The sequence below is a fragment of the Ursus arctos genome, unplaced genomic scaffold, assembly GCF_023065955.2.
Source record: "Ursus arctos isolate Adak ecotype North America unplaced genomic scaffold, UrsArc2.0 scaffold_11, whole genome shotgun sequence".
Classification (NCBI taxonomy): domain Eukaryota; kingdom Metazoa; phylum Chordata; class Mammalia; order Carnivora; family Ursidae; genus Ursus; species Ursus arctos.
In genome coordinates this window covers 59,314,217-59,339,578 of record NW_026622775.1, presented here as the reverse complement: position 1 = coordinate 59,339,578, position 25,362 = coordinate 59,314,217, and the positions used below count along the sequence as shown (strand labels likewise).

General features: G+C 40.1%; 1 protein-coding gene across 1 annotated transcript in view; it reads right to left on the bottom strand.

The window, feature by feature from the left end:
- Positions 1-10,383: 10,383 nt before the first annotated feature.
- LOC113269908 (60S ribosomal protein L38-like) overlaps positions 10,384-25,362 on the bottom strand; it is a 30,995-nt gene continuing 16,016 nt past the window's right edge. Inside the window, exons 2-7 of the mRNA XM_026518864.4 lie at positions 23,725-23,892; positions 18,473-18,666; positions 16,946-17,004; positions 16,090-16,231; positions 11,042-11,101; positions 10,384-10,662 (exon numbers count right to left, since the gene is read on the bottom strand). Coding sequence (XP_026374649.1) covers positions 10,457-10,662; positions 11,042-11,060 — 225 coding nt within the window. The 5' untranslated portion in view covers positions 11,061-11,101; positions 16,090-16,231; positions 16,946-17,004; positions 18,473-18,666; positions 23,725-23,892 and the 3' untranslated portion in view covers positions 10,384-10,456. The remainder of the gene's footprint in view (positions 10,663-11,041; positions 11,102-16,089; positions 16,232-16,945; positions 17,005-18,472; positions 18,667-23,724; positions 23,893-25,362) is intronic.

The following is a 25,362-nucleotide window of genomic DNA, read 5'->3' as shown; positions in this document are numbered from 1 at the left end:
TCTCCTTTAACTTCCATTTACCCCTCGAGGTGCAGCTCAGCTATCACCTTCTTCCTCTAGGAAACATTCTTTGATCATCTTTCTGACTTGCATTGGAAGCTTGTACTGGATTAAACAGAGTCCCCTCAAAATTCACGGCCACCTGGAATCTGTGAAAGTGACTTTATTTGAAAATAAGCTCTTTCAGACATAATCAAGTTAAGATGAGATCATACTGAATTAGGGTGGGCTTTGAATCCAGTATGACTGGTGTCATTATAAGGAGAAGGGAATTTGGACCCAGAAATGGGGGAGAAGGCCATGTAAAGATGGAGCCAGAGACTGTGGCTTCCAGAAGCTGGAAGAATCAAGGAAGGATTCGATCTGAGAGACTTCGGAGGGAATATGGCCCTGCCAACACCTTGATTTTAGACATCTAGTCCCCCGAACCGTGAGAGAATAAATTTCTGTTGTTTTAAGCCACTCAGTTTGTGGTAATTTGTTACAACGGCCCTAGGAGACTAATAAAGAACCCTCTTCCTTTCATATCCACCTATACACAAGGCCGCCACACCATTTTGGGTATGCCTTTTTGTGTATATGATTTCTTGGACAGAGAGCATGTCTTACTCATTTCTGTGTCCTTAGCACTCACATAATATCTAGAAAAATAAATATTATAAAAGTAAACTGATGGGGATATGATTAGTAATTCTAAATGCCCACCAAATTTCTAATTTCTGATGTCTGCCAAAATTCAAAACTCCTACCAGCCCATGTTAAAGCCATGCCCACTCCTTAGAAAGGCCTCTTCTTACCCTGCCACTTATTCCAGAGTGAGAAGTAGGAGAAAAGTAACAAAATACAAAAAGGCAGATTTATTATCACTTAATAAAAGTCTTCAGGGATTTAAAATCCTTCAATCTACATAGATTCTGAAGAGGGCAAAAGTTAGAAAACAAATTCTTTATGGTAAACATGCTGAAAACCACTAGCCAAAGCCATAGAGTATTAATAAACAAATAAAAAATCTGTAGGGTTTACCAGTTGCCAGACAGCAAAAATAGGGAGAGAATAAGTTCATTTAAGCACATCCTAAAACATAAATCTCCTAATTTTGACAGAAATATCACAATATTTTTTTGCAGAAATACCTCTAACATCTCAGAAGAATTTCTCTGAAACTTAACCTAGAGATGTTTACTTGTTGATTAGTTGAATTAAGAGCCATAAAAGAAGTTAACTATCCATATAAAACCTACAAGGAAAATCAGTTCTGTGGAGACAGTGTCACAGGTCCTTGTTCAAAACAGAGAAATAATAATTAAGCGCATCATTCTGTGTCAAAGCCCTAGCAGGAGCACTTAATTGATGAGGTGAAGGCCGTATACCATGTTCTTCCCGACAGGGAGAAGAGACAAGGGATATCTATCTACCTGTAGCTACAGTGGTAGGAGGTGAGGACCTGTCACTACACATTTGCCCTGAATAAGAAGGCTTTTATGTGCTGGAGACCTTCCTATGTTTTGTAGTGACATATATATCCAAAAATATTTCAGTGCAGAAGTTTTACTCCTTGATCATACAAATGGGTATTCTTGTCCTTTGAGATGGGTTCTTTCTTTCTTTGTTTCTTTCTTTCTTTTAAAGATTTTATTTATTTATTTGAGATAGAGAGAGAGGGCAGGAGCAGGGGAGCAGACGGAGAAGGAGAAGCAGGGAGCCAGATGAGGGGCTTGATCCTAGGACCCTGGGATCATGACCTGAGCTGAAGGCAGCCGCTTAACTGACTGAGCCACCCAGGTGCCCCTGGGACGTGTTCTTTCAAGCAGTAATTTTTGGTACCCAAGTTCCTTCCATCTTGTCTCTGCCATTTTCAGTATATGGTTACCAAGGGCCCTGCACTTATTTGCATTTAATCTGGCTGAAGAGGAAAGAAAGAGCCTAGAGAAGTACTCACGGGAAGGTCTTGGGGAGAAGCCCAGAAGCTCCATGTCACTTCTGCATACATCCCATTGGCTCAGGACTCGGGCTCAGGGCCATGTCTAATAGCAACAAGGGCCTTGGAAACCATGTGTGAGCTCAGTGAGAAGAGGATTCTGGTTTGGGGAACAACCAACAGTCTATGTCTTACTACTTAAAATTATCATCCACTACAATATTTCAAAAAAGTTTAGGTCTTAAATCAGAAGAAGCAAAATATAATGATGAAGTATCACGAGAAAAAGTTAGATTAAAAATGGAAAGATTTATTGAAAAACATGAACTCTGACAAAAACAAGGTATGTAGATCTTTAAAATCCATCAAACATCTGGGTTAAGGTTTTGTAACTTTTCTTTTAGATGTTTTATTAAAAAGCTTGTGATTAGGGCACCTGTTTGGCTCAACTGGAGGAGCGTATGACTCTTTGATCTTGGGGTTGTGAGTTTGAGCTCCACATTTGGTATAGTGATACTTAAATAAATAAACTTGAAAGAAAGAAAGAAAGGGCGCCTGGGTGGCTCAGTTGGTTAAGTGTCTGCCTTCGGCTCAGGTCATATCCCAGCGTCCTGGGATTGAGCCCCCGAGTCAGGCTCCCTGCTCAGTCGGGGGTCTGCTTCTCCTTCTCCCTCTGCCTGCCACTCTGTGTACTTGTGCACTCTTGCTCTCTCTCTTTTGTCAAATAAATAAACCAAGATCTTTTTTTAAAAAAAAAGGAGCTTGTGATTAATATGTTAGTCACTGACTAATCAATACATTGCTCAGATTCCATTTTATATATATATATATATATATATATATATATATATATATATATATATATATAAAATATTCCTTATCATCTCCAATCAAAGTTTAGAATTTAGGGAGTGATGTCACAAGATGGTACATAGGTTGTTCCTAACCTCACTCCCTCTCACAAGCAGAACTAATAACTCTTTAACAACAAGACACCACTGAGAGAATCTTAGAACATGGCTGTAAGGCTGAAGCACCTCCCTGTACCACAGAGACCAAGACACACTGCTTTAAAAGGGTAAGAGAAGTGGCTACATATTGACCAAACTGCCTGTCCCCTAGACCAGTGCAGCACCCCATGAAGAGGTCTTCCCTGCACCTTCGGTTCTTCCAATGGGAAAAGAGAACCCAGGGGAAACAATCAGCCACCCCCAGCATTACAGGTGGCTTTGCAGGAGCTCTTCCTCTAATCTCGCACCACAGGAATTGCAGGGGAATCTGCAGGACTCAACCACTGGAAATCTAACTCTGACAGAGAGAGAGAAGGGGCTTGTAGCAACCAGCACATGGGTCTTGGCAGCCAAGTTCATACTTGCAGTGCCCAAGTAGTAATCCCAGCCAGTAGTTTTGCTCACCTGCAGAACAGTGTCATGGGCACATTCTGACCAGGAAACTTGGTACTCTATCTAAATGAGAATGTAGGATGGGCTTCACAATTGCCTGGATTCCCTGGTCAGTCTTACTAGAGGGGACTGGGTACTATATTCAATAATAGGTGGGACTACGGATTAGCTTCCCTTCCCTGGCAGAGCTGCAGGACAGTACCCAGGGGCTATACAGCTCATAGTTTGGGAACCCAAATCAGGCCACAGTGTGCATTGAATTCCCTGGTCAGGTGAGGCCACCAGTTTTGCTCTGCAGATGGGGGACACCATCGGCTGTGCTTTCTGTTTCAGTGCCACTGTATGCTAGGCTGTTGAACGGGTAATGCGGCTTCCATATGCCCTGGTTACATTCCCCGGTAGAACAGGCCAAAGGCTGTATTCAGCATACAAACAAACAAACAAACAAACAAATCCTCGAATTAGTAACCTGGAGGATAGAACATTGGAAATTACCTATAAGAGGACGAACTAAATACAAATTTTAAAAAGAGTTACGAAAACCTCTGTGAATTACGGGACAGAAAGAAAGGAACAGTATTTGCATTATGGGAATTCCTGAAGGAGAAGAGTAAGAGAAAGGGACAGAAAGTAGAAGTAAAACAATGCTAATTAACATCATAAAAACATAAAAAGGTACTGTAAATCTCACTGATAATGGTAAATATATAGTCCTAGTTAGATTCTGCAATATGGTAATAGTGGTGCATAACTCATTTACAACCAGAGTTTAAAAGAAAATAAGTAATAAAAATAACCATAACTACAATAATATGCTATTAGTTTTACATCATAAAAAATGTAAATTGTATCAGTGATAACCTAAAATGTAAGGGAGAGGGGAAATAAAAGAAAGTGTACAAGTTCTATTGACGTTAAATTTTGATCAATATAAAATAGGGGATTATAAGTTTAAGATGTTTTATGTAAGTCCCATGGTAACCACAATGGAAAATCCTGCAGTAATTACTCAAAAGAACACAAACGAAGTCACTATATAATGATAAATGGTTCAATACATCAAGAAGGTATAAGAATTATAAATATATATGTACCCAACATTGGAGCACCTAAATATATAAAGCAAAAACTGAGCTAAAAGGAGAAATAAACAGTAATATGATAATAGTCGGGAACTTTAATATCCTACTCTCAACAATAGATAAATCATTCAGGCAGAGAATCAATAAGGAAACAGTGAATTTGAACAATGCTGTAGACCAAATAAATCTTAAAAGACGTATCCAGAACATTCCATCCAAAACAGCATGGGTACACATTCCTCTTAAGCACACATGGTACATTTTCTAGGATAGAGCATATATTAGGTCATAAAGCAAGTCTTAGCAAATTCAAGAAGATTGAAATTATACCAAGTATCTTCTCTGACCAACAATGGCATGAAACTAGAAATCAGTAACAAGAGGAAAACTGGAAAATTTACAAACACATGGAAATTAAACAACACTCTCTTAATCAATCAATGGATCAACCAATTTCTTCAAAATAAAGGGTAAATAAAAAGTTTCTTAAGACAAATGAAAGTGGAAGCACAACATACCAGAACTTATAGGATTCAGCAAAAGCAGTTCTAAGTAGGGAAATTCATAGTAATAAAATGCCTATATTAAGAAGCATGAAAGTTTCCAAATAAATAACCTAACTCTAAGCCTTAAGGAACTAGAGAAAGAACAAACTGAGCTGAAATTTAGCAGAAGAAAGGAAATAATAAAGATTAGAGCATAAATAAATGAAATAGAAAGCAGAAAAATAATAGAAAAGATTAACAAAACAAAGAGTTTTTCCTTGAAATGATAAACAAAATTGACAAAACCTTAGCTACACTAACCAAGGAAAAAGGACAAAGGACCCAAACAACAAAATTGTAAATGAAAAAGAGATATTACAACTGGTACTACAGAAATTCAAAGGATCATAATAGGCTTTCATGAACAACTATAAGCCAAAAAACTGAACAGCCTAGAAGAAATGGAAGAATTCTTAGAAACATACAACTTACCAAGACTGAATCACGAAGAAATGGAAAATCTGAATAGACCAATTACTAGTTAGGGGATTAATCAGTAATCAAAATTTCCCCATCAAAGAAAAGCCCAGACAGATGGCTTCACTGGTAAAATTTACCAAACATTTAAAGAAGAATTAACACCAATCCTCCTCAAACTCTTCCAAAAATCAAAGAAGAGGGAACACTCCCAAAGTCATTTTATGAGCCAACATTATTCTGATACTAAAACTAGAAAAGGAAACTACTAGAAAAGAAAACTATAGGCCAATATCTCTGCTAAATATAAAGATTCGAAAATTCTCTATAAAATACTAGCAAATTGAATTCGGCAGCACGCGAAAAGGATCATACACCATAATCAAGTGGGATTATCCCTGGGATGTAAAACACAGGAAAAGCATTTCACACAATTCAAGGCCACAGCTAACATCATACTCAATGGTGAAAGGTTGAAAGTTTTTCCTTTAGGGCTGGGAACAAGCAGGGGTCAGGAACAAGCCCACTCTTACCACTCATATTCAACATAATACTGGAAGTCCTAGCCAGGTTTATCAAGCAAGAAAAAGAAATAAAAGTGTTAGCATTGGAAAAGAAGATGTAAAATTGTTTCTATGTGCCAATGACATAATTTTATATATAGAAAATCCTAAAGACTCAACCAAAAACTGTTAGATCTAATCAATAAATTCAATAAAATGGCAGGATATGAAATTAACATACAAAAATCAGTAGCATTTCAATACACTAACAATAAATTTTCCAAAATAGAAATAAAGACATGGTTCCCATTCACAATTGTATGAAAAACAATAAAATACTTAGGGATAAATTTAATTAAGGAAGTCAAAGACTTATACTGTGAAAACTGTAAGACTTTGATGAAAGAAATAAAAGAAGACACAAAATAATGGAAATATATCCCATGTTCATAGATTGGAAGAATTAATACTGTTAAAATGCCAATACTACTAAAAGCCATCCAGAGATTCAATTCAATCCCTATCAAGATTCTAATAGCATATTTTACAGAAATAGAAAAAAAGCTCCTAAAATTTACACGAAACCACAAAAAATTCTGAGGAGCCAAACAAATCCTGAGAAAGAACACAGTAGGGGCACCACACTTCCTGGTTTCAATCTACACTATAAAGCCGTAGTCATTGAAACAGTATGGCACTGGCATAAAAGCAGACAAATAGACCAGTGGAACAGAATTGAGAGCCCCGAAATAAACTCAATCATATACGGTCAACCAATATTTGACAAGGGAGTCGAGAATACTCAATGGAGAAAACACAGTCTCTACAATAAATGGTGCTGGGATAACTGGATATTCACATGTAAAAGAATAAAACTGGGCCCATATCTTGTACCACTCACAAAATATTAACTCAAAATGGATTATAGATTTAAGTGTTAGATGTGAAGCCATAAAACTTGTATAAGAAAACATAGGAATACATCTCCTCGACATAGGTGATGGTAATGATCTTCTGCATATGACACCTACAGCACAAGCAGCAAAACCAAAACCACGTAGGACTATATCAAACTAAAAAGCTCTGCACAGCCAAAGAAATCATCAACAAAGTAAAAATACAACCTATGGAGTGGGAAAAACATCTGCAAATATCTGATAAGGGACTAATACCCAAAATATTTAAAGAGCTCATACAATAGCAAAAAAACCCCAAATAACTCAATTAAAAAATAGGCAAAAGGCCTGGATAGACATTTCTCCAACAAAGATATATCAAAGGATGACAGGTACATAAAAAGGTGTTCAATATCACTAGTCATTAGGGAAATGCAAATTAAACCCACAATGCGATATCACTTCATGTCCGTGAGAATGGCCGTCATGAAAAAGACAAGACAGAATGGATCTTGGCGAGGATGGTGAGAAATGGTGACCCTGGTGCCCTGTTGGTGGGATCGTAGATTGGTGCAGCCACCATGGAAAACAGTATGGAGGATCCACAAAAAATTAAAAATGGAAATACCATACGATTTTGTAATTTCGCTTCTGGGAATACATCCATAGAAAATGGAATCACTAACTCAAAAGTACATCTGCACCCTCATGTTTATATATGTGTGTGCGTATACGCGCGCACGCGCACACACACACACACACAGAGGCATATTATTCAGCCATAAAAAAAAAAAATAGAAGGAAATCCTACCATTTGCAACAACATAGATGGACCGTGAGGACATTATGCTAGGTGAAATAAGTCAGATAGAAAGAGATAAATATTGTATGATCTCACTTATATGTGGAATCTAAAAAAGAAAAAAGAACAAAAATACCAAACTCACAGAAAAAGAGGTCAGATTTGTGGATACCAGAGGTGGAAGGTGGGGGGGAGGGGGAATTGGAGAAACGTGGTCAAAAGGTACGACTTCCAGCTGTAAACCAAGTGAGTGCTAGGAATGTCACAAATAACATGGTGACTGGAGCTACCATTGCCGTGTGGTATATAGTTGAGAGTTGTTAAAAGGATAAATCCTTTGAGTTCTCCTCACAAGGAGAAAATTTTTTTCTTTTTTTCTTTTCTTCTTATTGTATCTATGTAAAGGATGGATCTATTGTGGTAATCACTTCACAGTATATGTATGGATTAAACCGTCACGTTGTATGCCTTACACTCACACAGTGATATACTGTATGTCAATTATTTCTCAATAAAACCAGTGGAAAAAAGTTTAGAATTCAAAGTAATGCAAATATAACATTTTCATGTGGGATTTGGTTATAAACTGCAGATTCCCTGACAAAAAGCTTAATTGTCAGCTTATAACCTGTAACCTGGTTACCTATTTTTGCTCTAAGAATGGGTGGGTCTACACAACCATGATTTTGATCAAACCAGTGGAACTTCTGAGAGCATCCATACCCAAACCCAAAGTTTCAGTGTTTTTTGGAACGATATGGCATAGCAGGCTGTATGGATCAGCTGAAGGGCAGTTAAATTCGACACAAAATTTGGAAAAGTTCTTTCCTTATACTTGTTGGCACAGTCTGTTTTTTGTTTCTTTGTTTAATCCGTGTTCCATTTTGTCTTTTCCTGCAATTAAGATTAAGGTAGCCAGACAGGGATTATGTCCGAGACATTTAACTTTAATATATAAAGGGACAGATTGTCATCAGCCTATTTAAAAGATATCATATCCTTGGGGTGCCTGGGTGGCTCAGTCAGTTAAGTGGCTTCCTTCAGCTCAGGTCATGATCTTGGAGTCCTGGGGTGGAGCCCCGAGTCAGGCTCCCTGCTCAGTGGGGAGGGAGCCTGCTTCTCCCTCTCTCTCTGCGCCCCCCCCAACTTGTACTCTCTGTCTCTCAAATAAATAAATAAAATTTGTATAAATAAATGAATAAATAAAAATAATAAAAGATATCATATCCTAACTCCAACAAAATAAGCCTTTGGAAATTCCTAGCTTCTGCTCTAGTTGTTGTTTTTTCCTCTTTTCTCTTTAGCTAATGTATGACCCTAACAAAGGATCCGTCTAATTGGATGTTTGCTCAGTCAGTTAAAAAATAGAGTTAATAAGAAAAGCAAATGAGTTAACAAGCCCTTTTGTTTTTCTTAACAAGGCATATCTTAAAATCTAAATGTTAAATTACGGAACATTATTACACCACCTCTTATTTGATGACACGTGTGGCTAAATGTTTAGGCCTCTTTGTGTGTGTGGAAGTTATTGCATTAAACACTGCTGGACAAAATTGAGTTGGTATATATTTTATTCAATATGTTATTGAGCAAATGAGGTTTAAAAACAAGGAAAGGCTGCCCAAGCTGTTTTGTTTTGACATGGTGTGTGTGTGTTTTGTTTTGTTTTGTTGGGTGACTTACATAGTAAATTGTTCTAAAATTGCTCAACAGCTGGACTGCAAACTCTGAGAAGCTAGGGAAATCTTCGCTTCTTTTCTCAAGTCGGCAGAGAGCATTTGGTAGGAAGAAGATGACGAAAACAGTTGATGTTAGCATAAAGACAGGCTGCCTTTTATGCCTTCCTGAACTCTACAGAGAAGAATCCCAGCCCCATTACTGAGCAATGAATGTTGCTGGTTGATTTGGGCGTGTGGGCAAAAAAAGGGGGAGAGCAGAAAGCCGGCAACGGGCTTGCACCGCTAACTAACCTAGTACCGTCTTCGGAGATGTTTACGAGAGTGAAGCAATTAAAACCAACACACCTGGGAGGCTAGGAAAACAATTCAGAATAATACTGAAAATGCACACGTGTAAGTAGTTGTCGTCTCTACCCGAAGCCTGCGGAAGTGGCGGTTCCGCCAGGCATCGAGGTGTCTCGTAAGCGCTGGTCTCTCACCGGGGCTCACATGGACTGAAAACAAACCCATCCACCCACGGTCTGTGCGCAGATGTGTACGCAGCTTCAAGCTTACCTGCCACACATAGACGGATGGATAGCTTCTGCGCTTTGGGGAACAGTATGTTTTGACACAGAAAAGAACGCATAGAGAACAATTGTTTTGCTTCGGTGTGGAGGTGAACTTTGACGGAACTTAGTAAAACACACAACATTTATTACTGTGATGAATGGCTCTCTGGGGAGTCATTTCCATGCCCTCCCAGCTGGAGTATAGGGCTGCAGTGACAGCGCTGGGTAAGAAAGGGACGGAACAATAGGTTCTGTGAGTTCAAGAAGCTGAAGTTGCCCTCCCTGAGCGGGTGGTATGCGCATCAGTCCTAAGCGGCACATAATTCAGAGGGGAGTGATGGATTCTTGGGGAATGTGGAAATAACAAAGAGGGTAAAATGAGAGCAAATTATGAAAGTGCACTTGAATCACCCAAAGTGCTGAGGATTTTTTGTGTCGACAGATTCCACTATTGAAAAGCCGCAAGCCTGGTGAGTTCCCTGATCAAATCCAGGACCTGCTATGCCAAGTAACCCAGCAATATTAATCCAAACCGGATGCCGCTGTGATTGGCCAACTGGAGCAACTGGAAAACAAGCATCCTTTCCACCCCTTAAAATAATTATTTATTCATTTGTTTGAATTAAAAAATTATAATACAGTTAAATCAGCATGTCTGGTTCATTTCAGCTCCTTCACTGTGCATCCCAGGGGCAGGGACCGCTTCGGTTTCTCTGCCTTCCCTTCGTCCAAGGCGTAAAGGTGTTTGCTGGACTGAACTGCACACCCCACATTATCCTTAGTTTTCTCGATCTTAACAGATTTCGCCTCCTTTCCCCTGGCCTTGAGCAGGAAGGTCTTGATTTTCTCACCTTTGCCAGTTGTGACTAGGAAGAGCACAGGGAGGGAGTGAGGACTTGCACTGCCACGTAGATGCCCTTTTTCCCCTTTTCCACTAGAGTTTTTTTAAAAATACTGAGGCTATGGGGCGCCTGGGTGGCACAGCGGTTAAGCGTCTGCCTTCGGCTCAGGGCGTGATCCCGGCGTTGTGGGATCAAGCCCCACATCAGGCTCCTCTGCTATGAGCCTGCTTCTTCCTCTCCCACTCCCCCTGCTTGTGTTCCCTCCCTCGCTGGCTGTCTCTATCCTGTCGAATAAATAAATAAAATCTTTAAAAAAAATAAAAATAAAAATAAAAATACTGAGGCTCTCCAGGCAAGAAAACTGACCTCAGCTCAAGTTAAATGAGACTTTCTCGTTGCTCACCTTGGCTATGTTCTTCCATTCATTTCATTGTCCGTTTATCTGAGAAGCTCCTGGCAGGATCTGTGGACACAGACAGTAGTTTATTTCACAAGTCAGAGGCCTGGCCACCATAGCTTAGAATCCCAGGAAGGGAACGACTTGGAAAAAAACTCTGCACTGGTTGTGAAAGGCCCACTTCTAACTTAGACTCTCAGCATCCTGACAGCAGGCGCCCCCCGGAGCCCCAAGAAGCCGACAGAAATGGTGTCGTGGTATGGAAACAACCTGCCAGAACTGCCTTGGCTCTGAGGGTCCATGATTGGCTTTGACACTGGGTGGAGATGATCAAAAGCCCTTCAAAAATCAGCCTTGGAGGGAAGCTCCACAGCCTTTTGTCTCTTCCAACCCAGGGTTTCCCCACTGCCCCCTGCTAGCATAGAGAGACTGTCAGCACCGCGGCTCCTAGCTCAGACTGTTGGTGGAGGGGGAAAAAAACAACACAAAAACCAAACACTGAATTTTGAATCTAAGTTCTATAAAAAAAAAATTAGAAAAGTTTTTATTCTAGGGGCGCCTGGGTGGCTCAGTCGTTAAGCATCTGCCTTCGGCTCAGGTCATGATCCCAGGGTTCTGGGATCAAGCCCCGAATTGGGCTCCCTGCTCAGTGGGAAGCCTGCTTCTCCCTCTCCTACTCCCCTTGCTGGTGTTCCCTATCTTGCTGAGTCTCTCTTTGTCCAATAAATAAATTTAAAAAAATAAAGAAAAAGAAAAGTTTTTATTCTATATACTAACGGATCCTAAACCTGTCAATGATCAGAATCTCTTGATCGTATGGGGTTTTCCAAAAATAACAGTTCCAGGGGCCCAGCCCAGCAGAGTCGGAATCCCTGGTCCTGAGGTCAAGTTCTGCAATCTGTAATTTTAACGATCTCCTTGATGGTCCTAACGATCGGCCAAATTTGAGACCCAGAGATTTAGTTATTTTTTTAAACCAAATATTTGTAAATGGTATCCCCAGAGATTCCATTAGAACATATGTTTGCATTTTCAATATTCTAATTCCAATACCCTACCAACTCCCACTATCTCTTTCCACTGTCTTGGGATGGTTAATCTGTGTTTAAAATTATGGCAAATACAGCCCTGCAGAAAGGTTACATTTCCCTACATTTTTACTAAAATCGCTGAGTAACTTAATAGATGAAAAAGGAATTCATAATTCTATTTTAATAACACCTCGGAATGTATCCTATTATTTCAAGGGGGTGTTGTGAAGTTTTCAAAATGGAACTTGTTTGAGTTCACTTGAATTTCTAAAGTCTGAAAACCACTGCTTTAGATTCAAGGCAAGAATTCAAGGCTTTTCCTCCCCTGTCTTTGTCTCTTCTACCTACTTTCCCAGCCTCCCTCCATCTCCAAAGGCACTCCTGTGGAGGAGAAGCTCTCATGTGCATTCTTTTTCCACTGAGGTCTAGTCAGGAAAATAGATACCACACTAGGTATTTTAACAGAGAGAATTTGATATGGGAAATTTGTTGCAGATGTTGGAGGGCTCAAAAACAGCACAAAGGTACACAAAGATAACAGAGTTAGGTAGCAAGGTTTCTACTCTTAGGGAAGAGGTTAGAATTGCCAGCCCTGGAAGTTGGGGGAGGGCCACATAAAGGTGGGACCCAGGTCTCAGGGTGGGGCACTGCCAAGCCCCTGTTCGTATTCCGGAGCTTTGAGGAGAGGCCTCTTGGATTTGGAGCTCTGACTCCCAAGGGGGCCATTACCTAGAGCCCTGCGACCTCATCTCAGACTGCAATGAGGCTCTGGGAGTGTGGAAGGAAGCTGAAGACAGCAACTAATTATTGCTGCCGAGTGAAAGGCCACTGGTAGGGTGATATCTAAAAAGAGCAAAGAGAAAGGAAGAAGGAAAAGCCCTCTCCCTTCCTCCTGCTCCCCAGTCTCTCTCAAGGGCATCCCAAAAGGAAGCCACATGACTAAAGAATAATGTGGTTTCAGGGTCTTGGCCTCTGCATCACAAAGTGGAGTAGAGTAGGCAGGGTTTAGAGCTGGGGGATAGTATCGTAATCAAACACAGCATCGGACACTCCTTTGAGTCAAGACAGCAGTGAAACTTGCATTGGCAGGAACAAGTTTAAAAGCTTTTGTTTGCAGGACTATGCTTTTTTGATGGTCAAATAATTTTCAGAAAAGTATAATCCATTTTTGAAGTGTCACAGTGTCCATTAGCATATTAAAGGCACTGAAAAGTCCTGCAGTAAAGAAACCTGCTTTATTTTGTTTAATTATTTCTAAAATGTATTTAGTGTGAATTCCTTATTTTTACAGATATAATATTCCTCAGAACACAAAAACTGTATTGTAAATGTTGTTCTTTAAAAAAAGGCACTCCTTAAGTCTAAACTGCTTTTTTATCTTTTAGTTTCTGAAGCTGGGGGAAAAAAAACACATGCAAGTGAAATAGGAAGAAAAATAAAATTCTATCTGTAAAGGATTAGATCTAACTATTTCTCTTTTATGCTTCCTGATATCTGTAAAAGGAACGTCGTCCTCTGCCCTTAAGCATACTGTTAGGAAAAGAATTCCTCGCTCAACCCCCAGAAGACTCACTATGACGTGTAACAAAAACCACCAGCTTCAACAAAATCTGAAGGAAACAGGGGAGTGTTGCATGAAACTGTATGAATCATCTCAAGAGCCCTGGGTTACCGACTGCTCTTAAATACCCAGGGTAGCTTGAAAATTACCCCATGGGGCAAAGAATGACTCTGTATTCAAGGAGATAAAAAGGAAGTTTATTACTTTTAGGATTATGGTTATTTCTACCCCTCCCATGCCTGTCTCTGTCTGGAAGAGGCATCTGACGGTAACCCCTGACTCAGACTGAGCCTGAAACACAGAATACAGCATGGTAAACTTTGGGAGTGGGTCTGAGGCACCATGTGGCAGATAGAGATGAGTGGGGACAAAAGTTTGTCTGCAAAGGTGGGTGCTGAGAGAAAAGGAACAAGCAGGATGGAGATGGAGGGAGGGGAAGAGAAAGAGAAATTGGGAAGGGAGAAGGCGGAGGAGGGGGAGAAGAAGGAGGAGGGGAGGGGAAGAAGAAAGGAAGGGAGTGGGGGACGGAGAGAGGGTGGGAGAGAGGAAGGAAAGAATTAAAAATAACTGCCTGATGATTTTCCAGATTCCTTGGGGATTGGCTCTTAATTACCCCTATTTAACTAGAATGTTTCATTTTATAACACCCCAATGTCCAACTAATATGAGCGTCTCCGTCAAGTTATGCTAATCTGGCTTTTACCTTTGAGTTGGATTTTGTTCATGAAGACAGCTGATTCCTGTCTGGAAATCTGGAAATTTCTTAAGCAAAAGCAGTTTGAATTAATTTTATCTATTCCATTCCTTATCCTAAAAACAGGTCCCCAAAATTTCCAAGCAATGGATTGCGGCTGTAAGTAGCCATCACATGACTTGAACATACTTTCTTTCATCATGATGTCCTACCTACAGACCAGATATGATATTAAATCATATTAAGATAAGATATTAAGACCCAATTCTGGTTCCGAGAAACTTTTCTGTCCCATTCATTTGGAAGCTGATCAGTTGTGACAGAAGACTCTGATAGTTTGGTCTCCAACAGCAACATGACAAAGGACAGATGTTGCTAAGCCAGAGACAGGAGAAACAAAGCCTAGGCAAAAATGTATAGTTCTAGGGATTAAAATCTACTAGGGGCACCTGGCTGGCTCAGTTGGTAGAGCATGTGACTCTTGACCTCAGGGTTGTAAGTTTGGGTCCCATGTTGGGTATAGAGATTACTTAAATATAAAATCTTTTTTTAAAAAAAGAGAATAAAATCACCTATTCACATCCTAGCAGACACAGTCCCCTTCTGAAATTAGGTTCCTTTCACTGGATCTGGCTTTACTTCATAGCCAAAACAACATTTCTGAATAATGCCCTAAACCACAGTCCCCTTTGAAGGTGACCTACAAAGGGTTGCTTCCATCTTCCATTGGTATTCTCGAGCCTTAAGGAACACCACATCCTCCACCTCTTAAATTCGCTGGCTTTGTCTTGTGTCTCTTTTATTTGGTTCTCACCCTTTTGGAATTAGTCTACTTTCCAAACTTTACTTCAGCTGGAATACAAATTTAAACTTCCTTTGGCTCACTGGCCCGCAGTAGAAGGCTAGCGGCTGTGCCCATTCCCGGTTAGGTTTGCTCATGGAGCCCCAGCATATGCAAGAAGGAATGTTCTGAAAATAACATGGAGTACCCTTGCCCATAAGCAGAACTCTGGTCCTGGGTTATTTCATAAGGAAAACAATCTGTGAAGGAACACACAAATTAACCCCTTTATAGGCCAGAAAAATTGCTCATAGTAAGTATTTTAGTAGTGTTTGTTTCTTCTCTTTAATAGTTTTAAATTTTTTTATAATCTATTTCTGAAATTCTTAGGGCCTAAGAAGTTATTACTAATGATTCTGGATTGTTTCTTCATGTTTCTTGTAATTTCGAACTGTGAGTTCATGCTTGGTGGCACTTTATCTAGAGGAATCCCATGCAGGGTTGAAACTATGTCTTTCTAGAGAAGACTTTTAATTACTTCTCTTGAGGGCACCAGTATTGTTATACTATATTGTTGGCGAACGTAGGCCTTTCAGAGAACGTAAATTCAAACCTCAAATTTGAGTGTGGGGAGCCTGAGGTTTTCAGGGGTTTTTTCAGACTCTCAGGATTTTCCTTCCCTTCCCCCTTCCCCATTAGATCAGGCTAAACAAGAGTTTCCTTTAAAGCTCCCTTTGGGAGGGTTTATATATTTTCAGTTCTCTTTCACAGATGTATAGTCATTCAAGGGCTATTTATTTTAGGGTCTTCAATCCAAATTTCTGCCCTTCATGGACCCAAAAATGTATCTTCTGTACTTTCATAGACATTAAAACTCGAACCCATTATTAACAAGACTGGCAAAAAAATAAATCCAGAACAGTCAAAAGAAGTCACTTCTGAAAACGAACTTGCTTGGTAACCACTTTTGATTCCGTATAGACTTACATTGGAAATATCTTCTTAGGCAAAGTGAAAAGATTTGTGCAATTATCTGCTGGCCTCCATCAACAGAGATAATCTGTATGAAGAGGGCAGCACCCCTTTCTGTGTACCTCTCACAAACATCGTTCATAAGTTTCCTGGTACTCTGCAAAACAAAACAGATAGAATGAATGCTTCCTTATGAGAAGGGTTCTTTGGAATCAGTTTTGAGAAAGAAAGAGAGAAAGACAGAGTGAAAGAAAGAAGGAAGGAAGGAAGGAAGGAAGGAAGGAAGGAAGGAAGGAAGGAAGGAAAGGATAGGAGGACAGATTCCTATTCTCAAAGAAATCTACACTCTTCCTGGGGAAATCGGGATTTAGACCTTAAATCTAAGATTTAAAACTCTATCTCCAGTTTTTCTTTGGCTTGGCTTCAATAGAAATCTTTGAGTGGGAAAATTATAAGACCATGCTTTTATAACATTAAAAATAACTTTCAAATTGATCAATTTAATCAAAGTCAACCATCCATAAAAAGTATATATACTGAGTAATGGTAATCAGAAAGATTATTTAGAAAAGAGTTATTTTGAAAAATTGCCTAGGGTAATGCAATTCTCATATGCTGGATAGAATATTCATAAGTCCTTATGATTTTTGAAAACTATTAACAATGCGATTTCTGTATAATTTTACAGATCTTCTTAGGAATGGTATTACTTAGCCTTTCTTGGGCATCTATTTTACTGATTACCAATACGGAGAGTATTTGGATCTCGCCTAAATTCTTCCTTCTGCAAATCAAACATATTTCCTCTTGTTCTATTCTTAATGGAGACCAGATTCTTACATAATAACCCTTCATCTTCTTGAAGACTCACCCTCTCAGCCATGCATTCCACTGCATTGTCTTAGTTACCCAGCCGCCGTGGAGGATATCCTGATGGGAAAAGTTCAAGATCAAACAAGATGTCTCTCTTCAAGAAATAGCAAATACAATTTTCTCCTTTCTAGTTTTATTAACAGTGAGAATTTTTCTTCAAATAACACTCTAAGGCCAAACGTGCCACAGAAAATATATCACTTTTAAATCCCATAGCGGCTTGAAAATATTACTATAGTAAACATTTTCCAAGTAACGCTGTTTGTAGAATAATTACAGTCTGAGTTTTTCTGTCATCAGAATGTGGCTGATTCTCTAATGACTCTGTTTGCTCTACAAACACAACGATTCAGACTGTTCCTGGCACAAATTATACTGTTGAAGGGTAAACTTTGATTCTGTATCTCTCTTTAACTCTGTTTTCAAAGTGAAGTCGAACCCAGTGTTCATCAATTAAAAAATCAGTCAGTCTGGATAATTAAATTCTATGCCCTTCATTCACCATCTACTTATATCCCTGCTCTTTCCCAGTTCTACCCCAAACACATACATAAATAAAAAGCCTTTTATTCTCATTCACTGATTCTGATGTCTGACATATTCTATATATTTATACATTTTCCCCCATATAGACCCTCTCTCTGTGGGTCTATTACTCCCAGAAAGTAATCATGTATTTATATGATCATTACAAAGAACAGAAGGCAAAACCGTTACTAGTAAGTACACAATTGCTATTTAAGTACTTCTTGTAACCCAAGATTTCCATGAGGTGCTTTATATAAGTTACCATATTTCATTCTGTTATGAGTTGAATTGTCTCCCTTCCAAAAAGATATGTTGGAATCCTAACTCCTAGGACCTCAAAGTGTGATCTTATTTGAACATAGGGTCTTTACAGGGGTAACTGGGTTAAAGTGAGGTCATTAGGATGGGTCCTAATCCATTATGACTAGTATGCTTATAAAAGGGGGAAATTTGGACACAGAGACACACATATGGGGAGAACACCATGTGAATATAAAGTCAGATATCTACAATCTAAGGAGCAAGGCCTGGGACAGATCCTTTCTTCGGAGCCCTCAGAAGGAATCAACCTTGCCAACACCTCAATTTCAAAGTTCCAGCCTCCAGAACTGTGAGAAAGGACGTTTCTGTCGTTTAAGCCACCCAGTTTGTGGTACTTTGTTACAGCAGCCCTAGAAAACTAAGGCACAGCCCTACAAGTTAAGTCTTAGTCTCTTTTTGTAAACAAGGAGACTGAGGACTAGGCAGATGAGAGACCTTCCCCAGAGTTACACTGGCGGTAAGAGCTGGGCTGTCATTTAACACAGATCTGCTTTGCTTGAAAGCCTGGGTGCTTTCCATTATATCATACTGTCTCCAAACTTAAGTTGTTAGCTATTTTTTTCATCTATCTATCTATCTATCTATCTATCTATCTATCTATCTATCATCTATCTATCTATCCATCTAAGAAAGCACTTACAAACATACACATTGTACATAGGCTTACAGACTATACCTAAAATTGTATAGTCAAGGTATTTCTACATTGTTTTTTCTGAGGAGAACTTGTTGAAGACTGCTTCACCATGTTTCGGGAGTTACCACAGAAAGCTCAAGATGTAGTAGGACCATTGCTCTGGTCTGGGAAAGGCAAGGTTATTCACTGGTGCCAAGGGGATCGGTCATCTTGCTCTGGACATCAAGGGGCAACTGAAAAGACATGAGTGGGAGGGTGTCAGGATGGTGGGAGACTTTGTCCTTCCCTGACTGGTTGACATTGGATATGGAGAATGGAAGGAAACCTTTGATTAATTTTCCTGGGAGAGGATCCCAGTTCAAGTTGGGAGGGAGAGAGTAAGATACCCAGAGAGCATGTGCTTAAAAAACAGACAAAGATCTGAGAGGAAAGAAGAATTTTTCAACTTTTAACAGCTCCTCCAGCCAAACTCTGGACCAATGGCCAGCTACACCAAGAAAGGAGCTATTGCCTACAGAGGAGTGGATTGTTAGTCCATGAAGGTGTCTGGCCAAGGTGGCAAATGAGGACTGAAATTCAGCCTGCATTCCCCCTACCAAGCTGCATGCCATGGAGGCGTGCTGTGCCTTGTCAGCAAAAGGAGCATCTTTTTCTGAATTACGCAAAGGTGCTGCAAAAGTTACCTGTAGCCCAAGAAATCATTAACTCAAGATCAGTGCATTTGCATCAGGCCCTCGGATCACTCCTCTGTTCTGGGGACTAGAACAGAGCTTGTTGGTTACCGTAGAATCAGAAAATAGTACTTTATAAACATAACAGTGTTATGCTTTTGAGATTTTCTTTATTTCTTGTTGTTGTTGTTGTTGCTATTGTTGGAAAGGTCCCTTTTTTCAGCTAAAGAAGTAAAGAAATGCAATTCTTACTTTTGCTTTTTTCAAATTGGGACCAAAGTTTCAAGAAAAAAGCACACCAGGAGGGCTGTGTGAGCTGCCAGACAGCAGACAGGTAGAAATATGTAGGAGTGAAGTGTTAGGGTTCCCCAGTTGGTTAGACCTACATATGAGGCCCAGCTCTGCTGTGCAGATTGGGCCAATTAACTTCCTAAGTCTCATTTTCTTCACTGGAAAATGCGAGTTTGTTCATTCATCCAACATATACTTTCTAGGTGGCTACTATGTGCCTGGGATTGTTTTAACATTCCCAGGGCAAGGTCCATTTTCTCATGGAGAGTAAATTCTAGATTGGGGTGGGAGAAAAGGGAAAAGACAGACAGGAAGCTAAAATATATGTATAAGTTAATAGACAAAATTCCTCCCCTCACAAATATATCAATATACATTTCTCTTTTGCATTTCTTGGTATCCTATGAGGCAGAGCCATTTATCTAGCAAGGAGTGGGGGAGGGGATACAGTAATGTAGCAGGAAAGCAAAATGATGTAAAGAGTATTTAGTGGCTGACATCCCAAAAGGATCTCTAAATCTACAGCAGGATAGTAATCTGTGAAATTAGGGTTTTTTGAGCAAACCCACGCAGGAAGACTGACGAGATTATGGAGTTTTAGTATATCTGAAGTAATGGGAAGGAGGATATGAGGTGGAGGAAGTTGAAAGTCCAAGGGAGAAAGGGGAGGAGAAGAGGAAGTCAGTGTTTTGTTCTCTGCCCTCATTTCCTTGGGCAGAACCTCAAGCACCTGGACGGGTGTGGAGAAGCTGGAGGACTTCCGGGTTTGTGGCTCACTTCCACGGAGGCAGCCCAGGAAGGCTCCCGGATGGGGTTGCCAGATAAACTATAGAGAGTCCAATTAAATTGGACTTCAAACTAACAACGAATAATCTTTTAATGTAAGTACCCCCCACCCCAGCAATATTTGGGACATACTTCCACTGATTTTTTTTCCCCCATTGTTCAAATTTAACTGGGTTTTCTGTATTTTTATTTGCTAGCTCTGGCAACTCAACTGGGGAGAACTTTTAGTTTGGGGCTGCAGCCCCCAGTGGCATGGAAGTGATGGCATAGAAGTGGTAGCAAGCAGTCTTGATAGCTAGACCTAAGGAACTACTCTTTTTTTTTTTTTTAAGATTTTATTTATTTATTTGAGAGAGAGCCCAAGTGGGGGGGCATGGAGAGGGAGAAGCAGACTCCCCACTGAGCAGGGAGCCCAACATGGGGCTCAACCCAGGCCCCTGGGATGATCTGAGCAGAAGTCAGACGCTTCACCGACTGAGCCACCCAAAGCCCCCTAAGAAGTATTCTTGTTCCACACGTAAAGTTCTCGGATTGACCCTGAACCTAGCAGTCTCTCAATAAATCCTTCCTTAATTAATTACTTAATTGGGACGCAATCAGTTTTGCCTTCTGGCTATTACCACATCTAACCAGAAGTTGACTATAATACCATATGAAACTACCAGTGAGCATAAATCATATTTTAAAAAAATTATGAGAATTAATACCCACTCTACATGCACGTGTGCTTTATTATTCCAGTCTCACAAAGCATATGAAAGCCCACAGCTGTTGATAATGCTTTTGATTTGCCAGATCCTGTAACAGTCCACTAACTCTGCCCTGAACATGGCATTTGTACCACATTAAAGTCTGGCAAGCTTAATCTTTGCTAACCACTGGCAAATGTGAACATGCTATAAAATATAAAAATATATTTCAGCCAAAGCCATTATCAGGTATATATTTGTTTGGATTTGACTAAGAACCTCTAATTTGTTCATGTGTACTTGGCATCTTTACATACTTTGTGGTGATTATGCTTGCAATGAATATATTACATGCCTAACAGTCAACTAAAGCTCTGAGTACAGTGGAGGAGGAACGGGGAGAGAAGAGGAAGAAAGACCTATTTCACTTCTGTTGGAGTGAGAACGAGCCTCCATAAACTCTTAGAGAAAACTCTTCCCATGGCCACTCCGGCCCATCCTCCCACCTGACCCACCCCACACATTTTTGAGTAGTTTGTGTATTCTCTTTCATAGGATCGTGCAAGAGAATCTACCCTTGCATTACCTGGCCACAAGCCTCAGGATAAAACTACGTTATCTGGCTATTAACCAACACAAAACTCAAGAAAAACATCATCTCTAATATTCCAACACAAGGGGGTTCTTCAGTCTGGAAATCCATACCACCCCTAGAGGCAGACTAGGTGCAGGTGGGGTACGATCTCGAGATCATTGCTCTGTTTTGTTCATTGACTCATTTAGGCAAAGACAGTCAGAGCAACATCACAATCCCCAAAGGACATCACAGAAGAATTTTCATTAAACCCCCATTTATTCATGTTCCCCAAATTTTAATCACCAAGTTTAATCACCTTCAAATATGGCATCTCATATTTATCTCATGACATGTTGTAACGTAGGAAAGGTGGGAATTATGTCATTGTTATTTTCATTGCACAGAATCTAAAGGAAAGGAAACGTTTCACGGCAGGACCAGAATTAACATCCAGTTAATTCAGCTTTCTATCCATGCCTATATTTCAGTATCTCAGTGAGCCACACTCTACGCATATTTTCCAGTGCCCAGTAAATGGACACATGTAACGAAAGGGGAATACCAAAGATAAATGTACCCACATCCTGGGTTTAAATTGGATTTAGTTCTATCAAGGAAATACACGGAATCAACCCTCTCAAACAAACCAAAGCAAAGCAAAGAAACAGATCTTTTCCTACAAGTCATTTACTCATTCATATATTCAGTACTGAGTTTCTACTAAATTCTAGGTGCTATCTTTGACATTGTTTACTTCAGAGAGTGAGGGAGATAACATATCAAAACTGTCACAAGGCCTGATGTGTGGGAGGTAACCAGTAACCTTAAATTTCCTTTCTTCTCAAATTCTTATCCTTGCATTAATCGATCAATCAAAACCAATATGCAATTTCATTTCTTTAAACCCTCCCTCTGTGCAGTTATATACTGTGACATTTAGGCATGAGCTATTAGGCCAGGGAGATTAAAACACACTCAGGCAGAATCATGGCTTGTGATCTTTGGCTTGCCTTTTTGTGTTGGAAAAGAGGAGAGGAAAAGTCAGGCAAGTGTTCTGGTATCTGTAAACACACACACACATACACACTTTTGGGAGGCTGTGTTCTTAATCTAGTAGCTTTGTAATTGAAAGTAAGCATTTACTATCTTCTCTGGTTGTTTGACCGAATGTAACTTTTATTTACAAGCCATTTAAAAAAATAAACATAACCTTGAAGCCAACATTTTCTGTCCCATCTTGCATCCTTTTCTCTCTCTCTCTTTTTTAAGATTTATGTGGAGAGACAGAGAGAATGAGAGAGAGAGTGCGTACGTATGGGGGGAGGGTCAGAGGGAGAGAATCTTCAAGCAGACTCCCCGCTGCCAACTGGGGAGCCCATCTCCGGGCTTGATTCCACAGACCGGTGAGATCATGACCTAAGCCCAACCAAGAATCCAACACTCAACTAACTGAGCCACTCAGGTGCCCCTTGCATCCTATTTTCTCTTTCTATTTGCTCCCACCTCTCCCTGCAACCCCACACTTCGCTCCTAAGACTAGTTCATATATGGAGGCAAAACCAATCTGAGGTACCATCAGTCTTTACCTTTCAGTAGTTTTCATGATATATGCCAATTGCCACCACTATCGATCATGTAGCAATCCGCACTCATTCCTGAGACATCCAGAGTGAACAGATCCTTGTATAAACACACATGTCGAAGCGGTTGCAGGTCTAACAAGATCGTTAAAGAACTCATGCCTGACCTCTACTGGTCATCTTATTAAAACACAGCATCTACCGTTCTTGCAGAAGCACTTTCACATCATTTTCATTCACTCATTTAAACAACTTTTCAGCACCTACTATGTCCCAGGCACTGCCCTCCCTCCTAAAATTCAGCTGGGGAGACTCGTAAATAAATTGATTGTAGAGTATTTTGGAAGGTAAATAAAAGCATTTTTATGAGTGCTTTTCGAAAGAGAAAAGATAAATCAAGGTACAGGGAATCAGATGTAATGCGAAGGCAGAGCCAGAGAAGCGATCTGCAGATTAAACCAGATGCTCAGCGGAAGCATCAGTTAAAGAGTAGAATTAAGCAGATTTGAAGGAGGTGAGAACCTCAGCAAATGAGTTAAATTAAACATCACCCCAGGAGCAGCGTTCTTTCTCACAGCGTTCCAGAGAGATTTTGAAGTCAGTCAGACTTGTGTTCAAAGCCTGTATTGACCAGCTTTTGCTGCAGCAACCAAATTCTCAGTGGCTTACAAAACAAACATTTATTTTTTTCACTCACATTTTATGAGGGCCGCAGGCTAACTGTGGGTCAGCCTTGACTCTGACGAGTCGGCTCATCTGGCTTCAGCTCAGCTCCATGTGTCATCTCATTCCAGGAGCCACAGTGGAAGAAACAGACCCTCTCTAAGGCATGTTGTTCTCATGGAGGAGGTCAGGCTGAAGTACACTAAATCAAACCACAAAATTTAAAACTTCTGCTCCCATGTGGCAGATATCAAGTCCATTCACATTCCATTGACCAAAGGAAGTCGAATTGGCCGAACCCCAGATCAATACGGGCAGGGGAGTATCTGTCTGGCTTGTACATAGAAGTATGGCAAGGGCAAGAGGGAATGAATAATTGTGAACAGATAATACAATATAGCTTTAATGAGTTCCTCAATGTCTCTGAATCGTACCTTGTCCATATGTGAAACAGAAATAAGAACAGACTCCCTATAAAGAATAAATGAGATATTTGTAAGTGTATTTATTATAATAACTGGATTATAATAAGGGATCAATTATTATGTTTTTGTCTTCTTCCAAAGGCGGCATCATCACTCTGGCCCTATTCCATTGGAGGCTGAAGAGGCTACGAGGATGTGTTAGAAAATTGAGTAGCATGGAATTCAAGAAATCTGGATTCAGTTCTTCCTCTAAATCCTGAATAAATTACTATTCTTAAAATGAGGCAGCTGTCTAAATGATCTCTAAGTTTCCTTTCCAGTGTTAAAGATCTGCAATATGAAGTATGTACGGCAGGTGGTTTTTCTCTAGAGCCACTGTTTAGTTTTAACACAAGGTGGCGCTAGACAACAACTTAAAGAAGACAAAGGCGCTTTTATTTATTTTTTTTTGGTGGTGAAGACTGGAGAGTTCTAGACCATTATTCTTTTCTTCTTATAGATTGTTATAAAACAGTGTCAGAAAGCATCATTTTGAGGAAACGGCATCCCAAAACAAAATGAACACTCTGGTCCTAGGACCTTGTACTTTGGGAGAGGACCCCAGGAACCTAATGACTGCCCCAGGCAATTTCTAGGGTTGGACTTGGGAATTTGGCAGCTTCTTTCTTTTTTAGCAGAAGGATGGGATACTCTGAGCTGTGATTTAGGATGACACATCTAGCAGCCATGTTATGGGAGCATGGAGTGTCTGTCAAGGGGGAGAATTATTTAGGAGACTCATAACAGACCAGAATCAACATATAAGGATCTGAAATAGAGTAGTAGGAGTGAGCACAGACATGGTAAGATGCTGCAATGAAGGAATCTTGAGAACTTGGCAACTATTTAAATAAAGAAGTGCTTGGGTGGCTCAGTCGGTTTAGCATCTGCCTTTGGCTCAGGTCATGATCCCGGGGTCCTGGGATGGAACCCCACATTGCATCGGGCTCCCAGCTCAGTGGGAGGCCGGCTTCTCCCTCTCCCTGGCCCCAGCTCATGTTCTGACTATCTCTCTCTTTCTCTCAAATAAATAAAAAAAATAAAATCTTAAAAAAAAAGAAAGAAAGAAGATTCAAGTAGAATAAGTCTTTTTGAAAGATGACTATTAGAAAACTAGGTAAATGTTAGGGTCACAGACAGAAAGTGGCAGAATGAGTTTGAGTCGTCAGTCTTGCTGTTATTCCTGTACTTCTCATAAACAGAGAAGA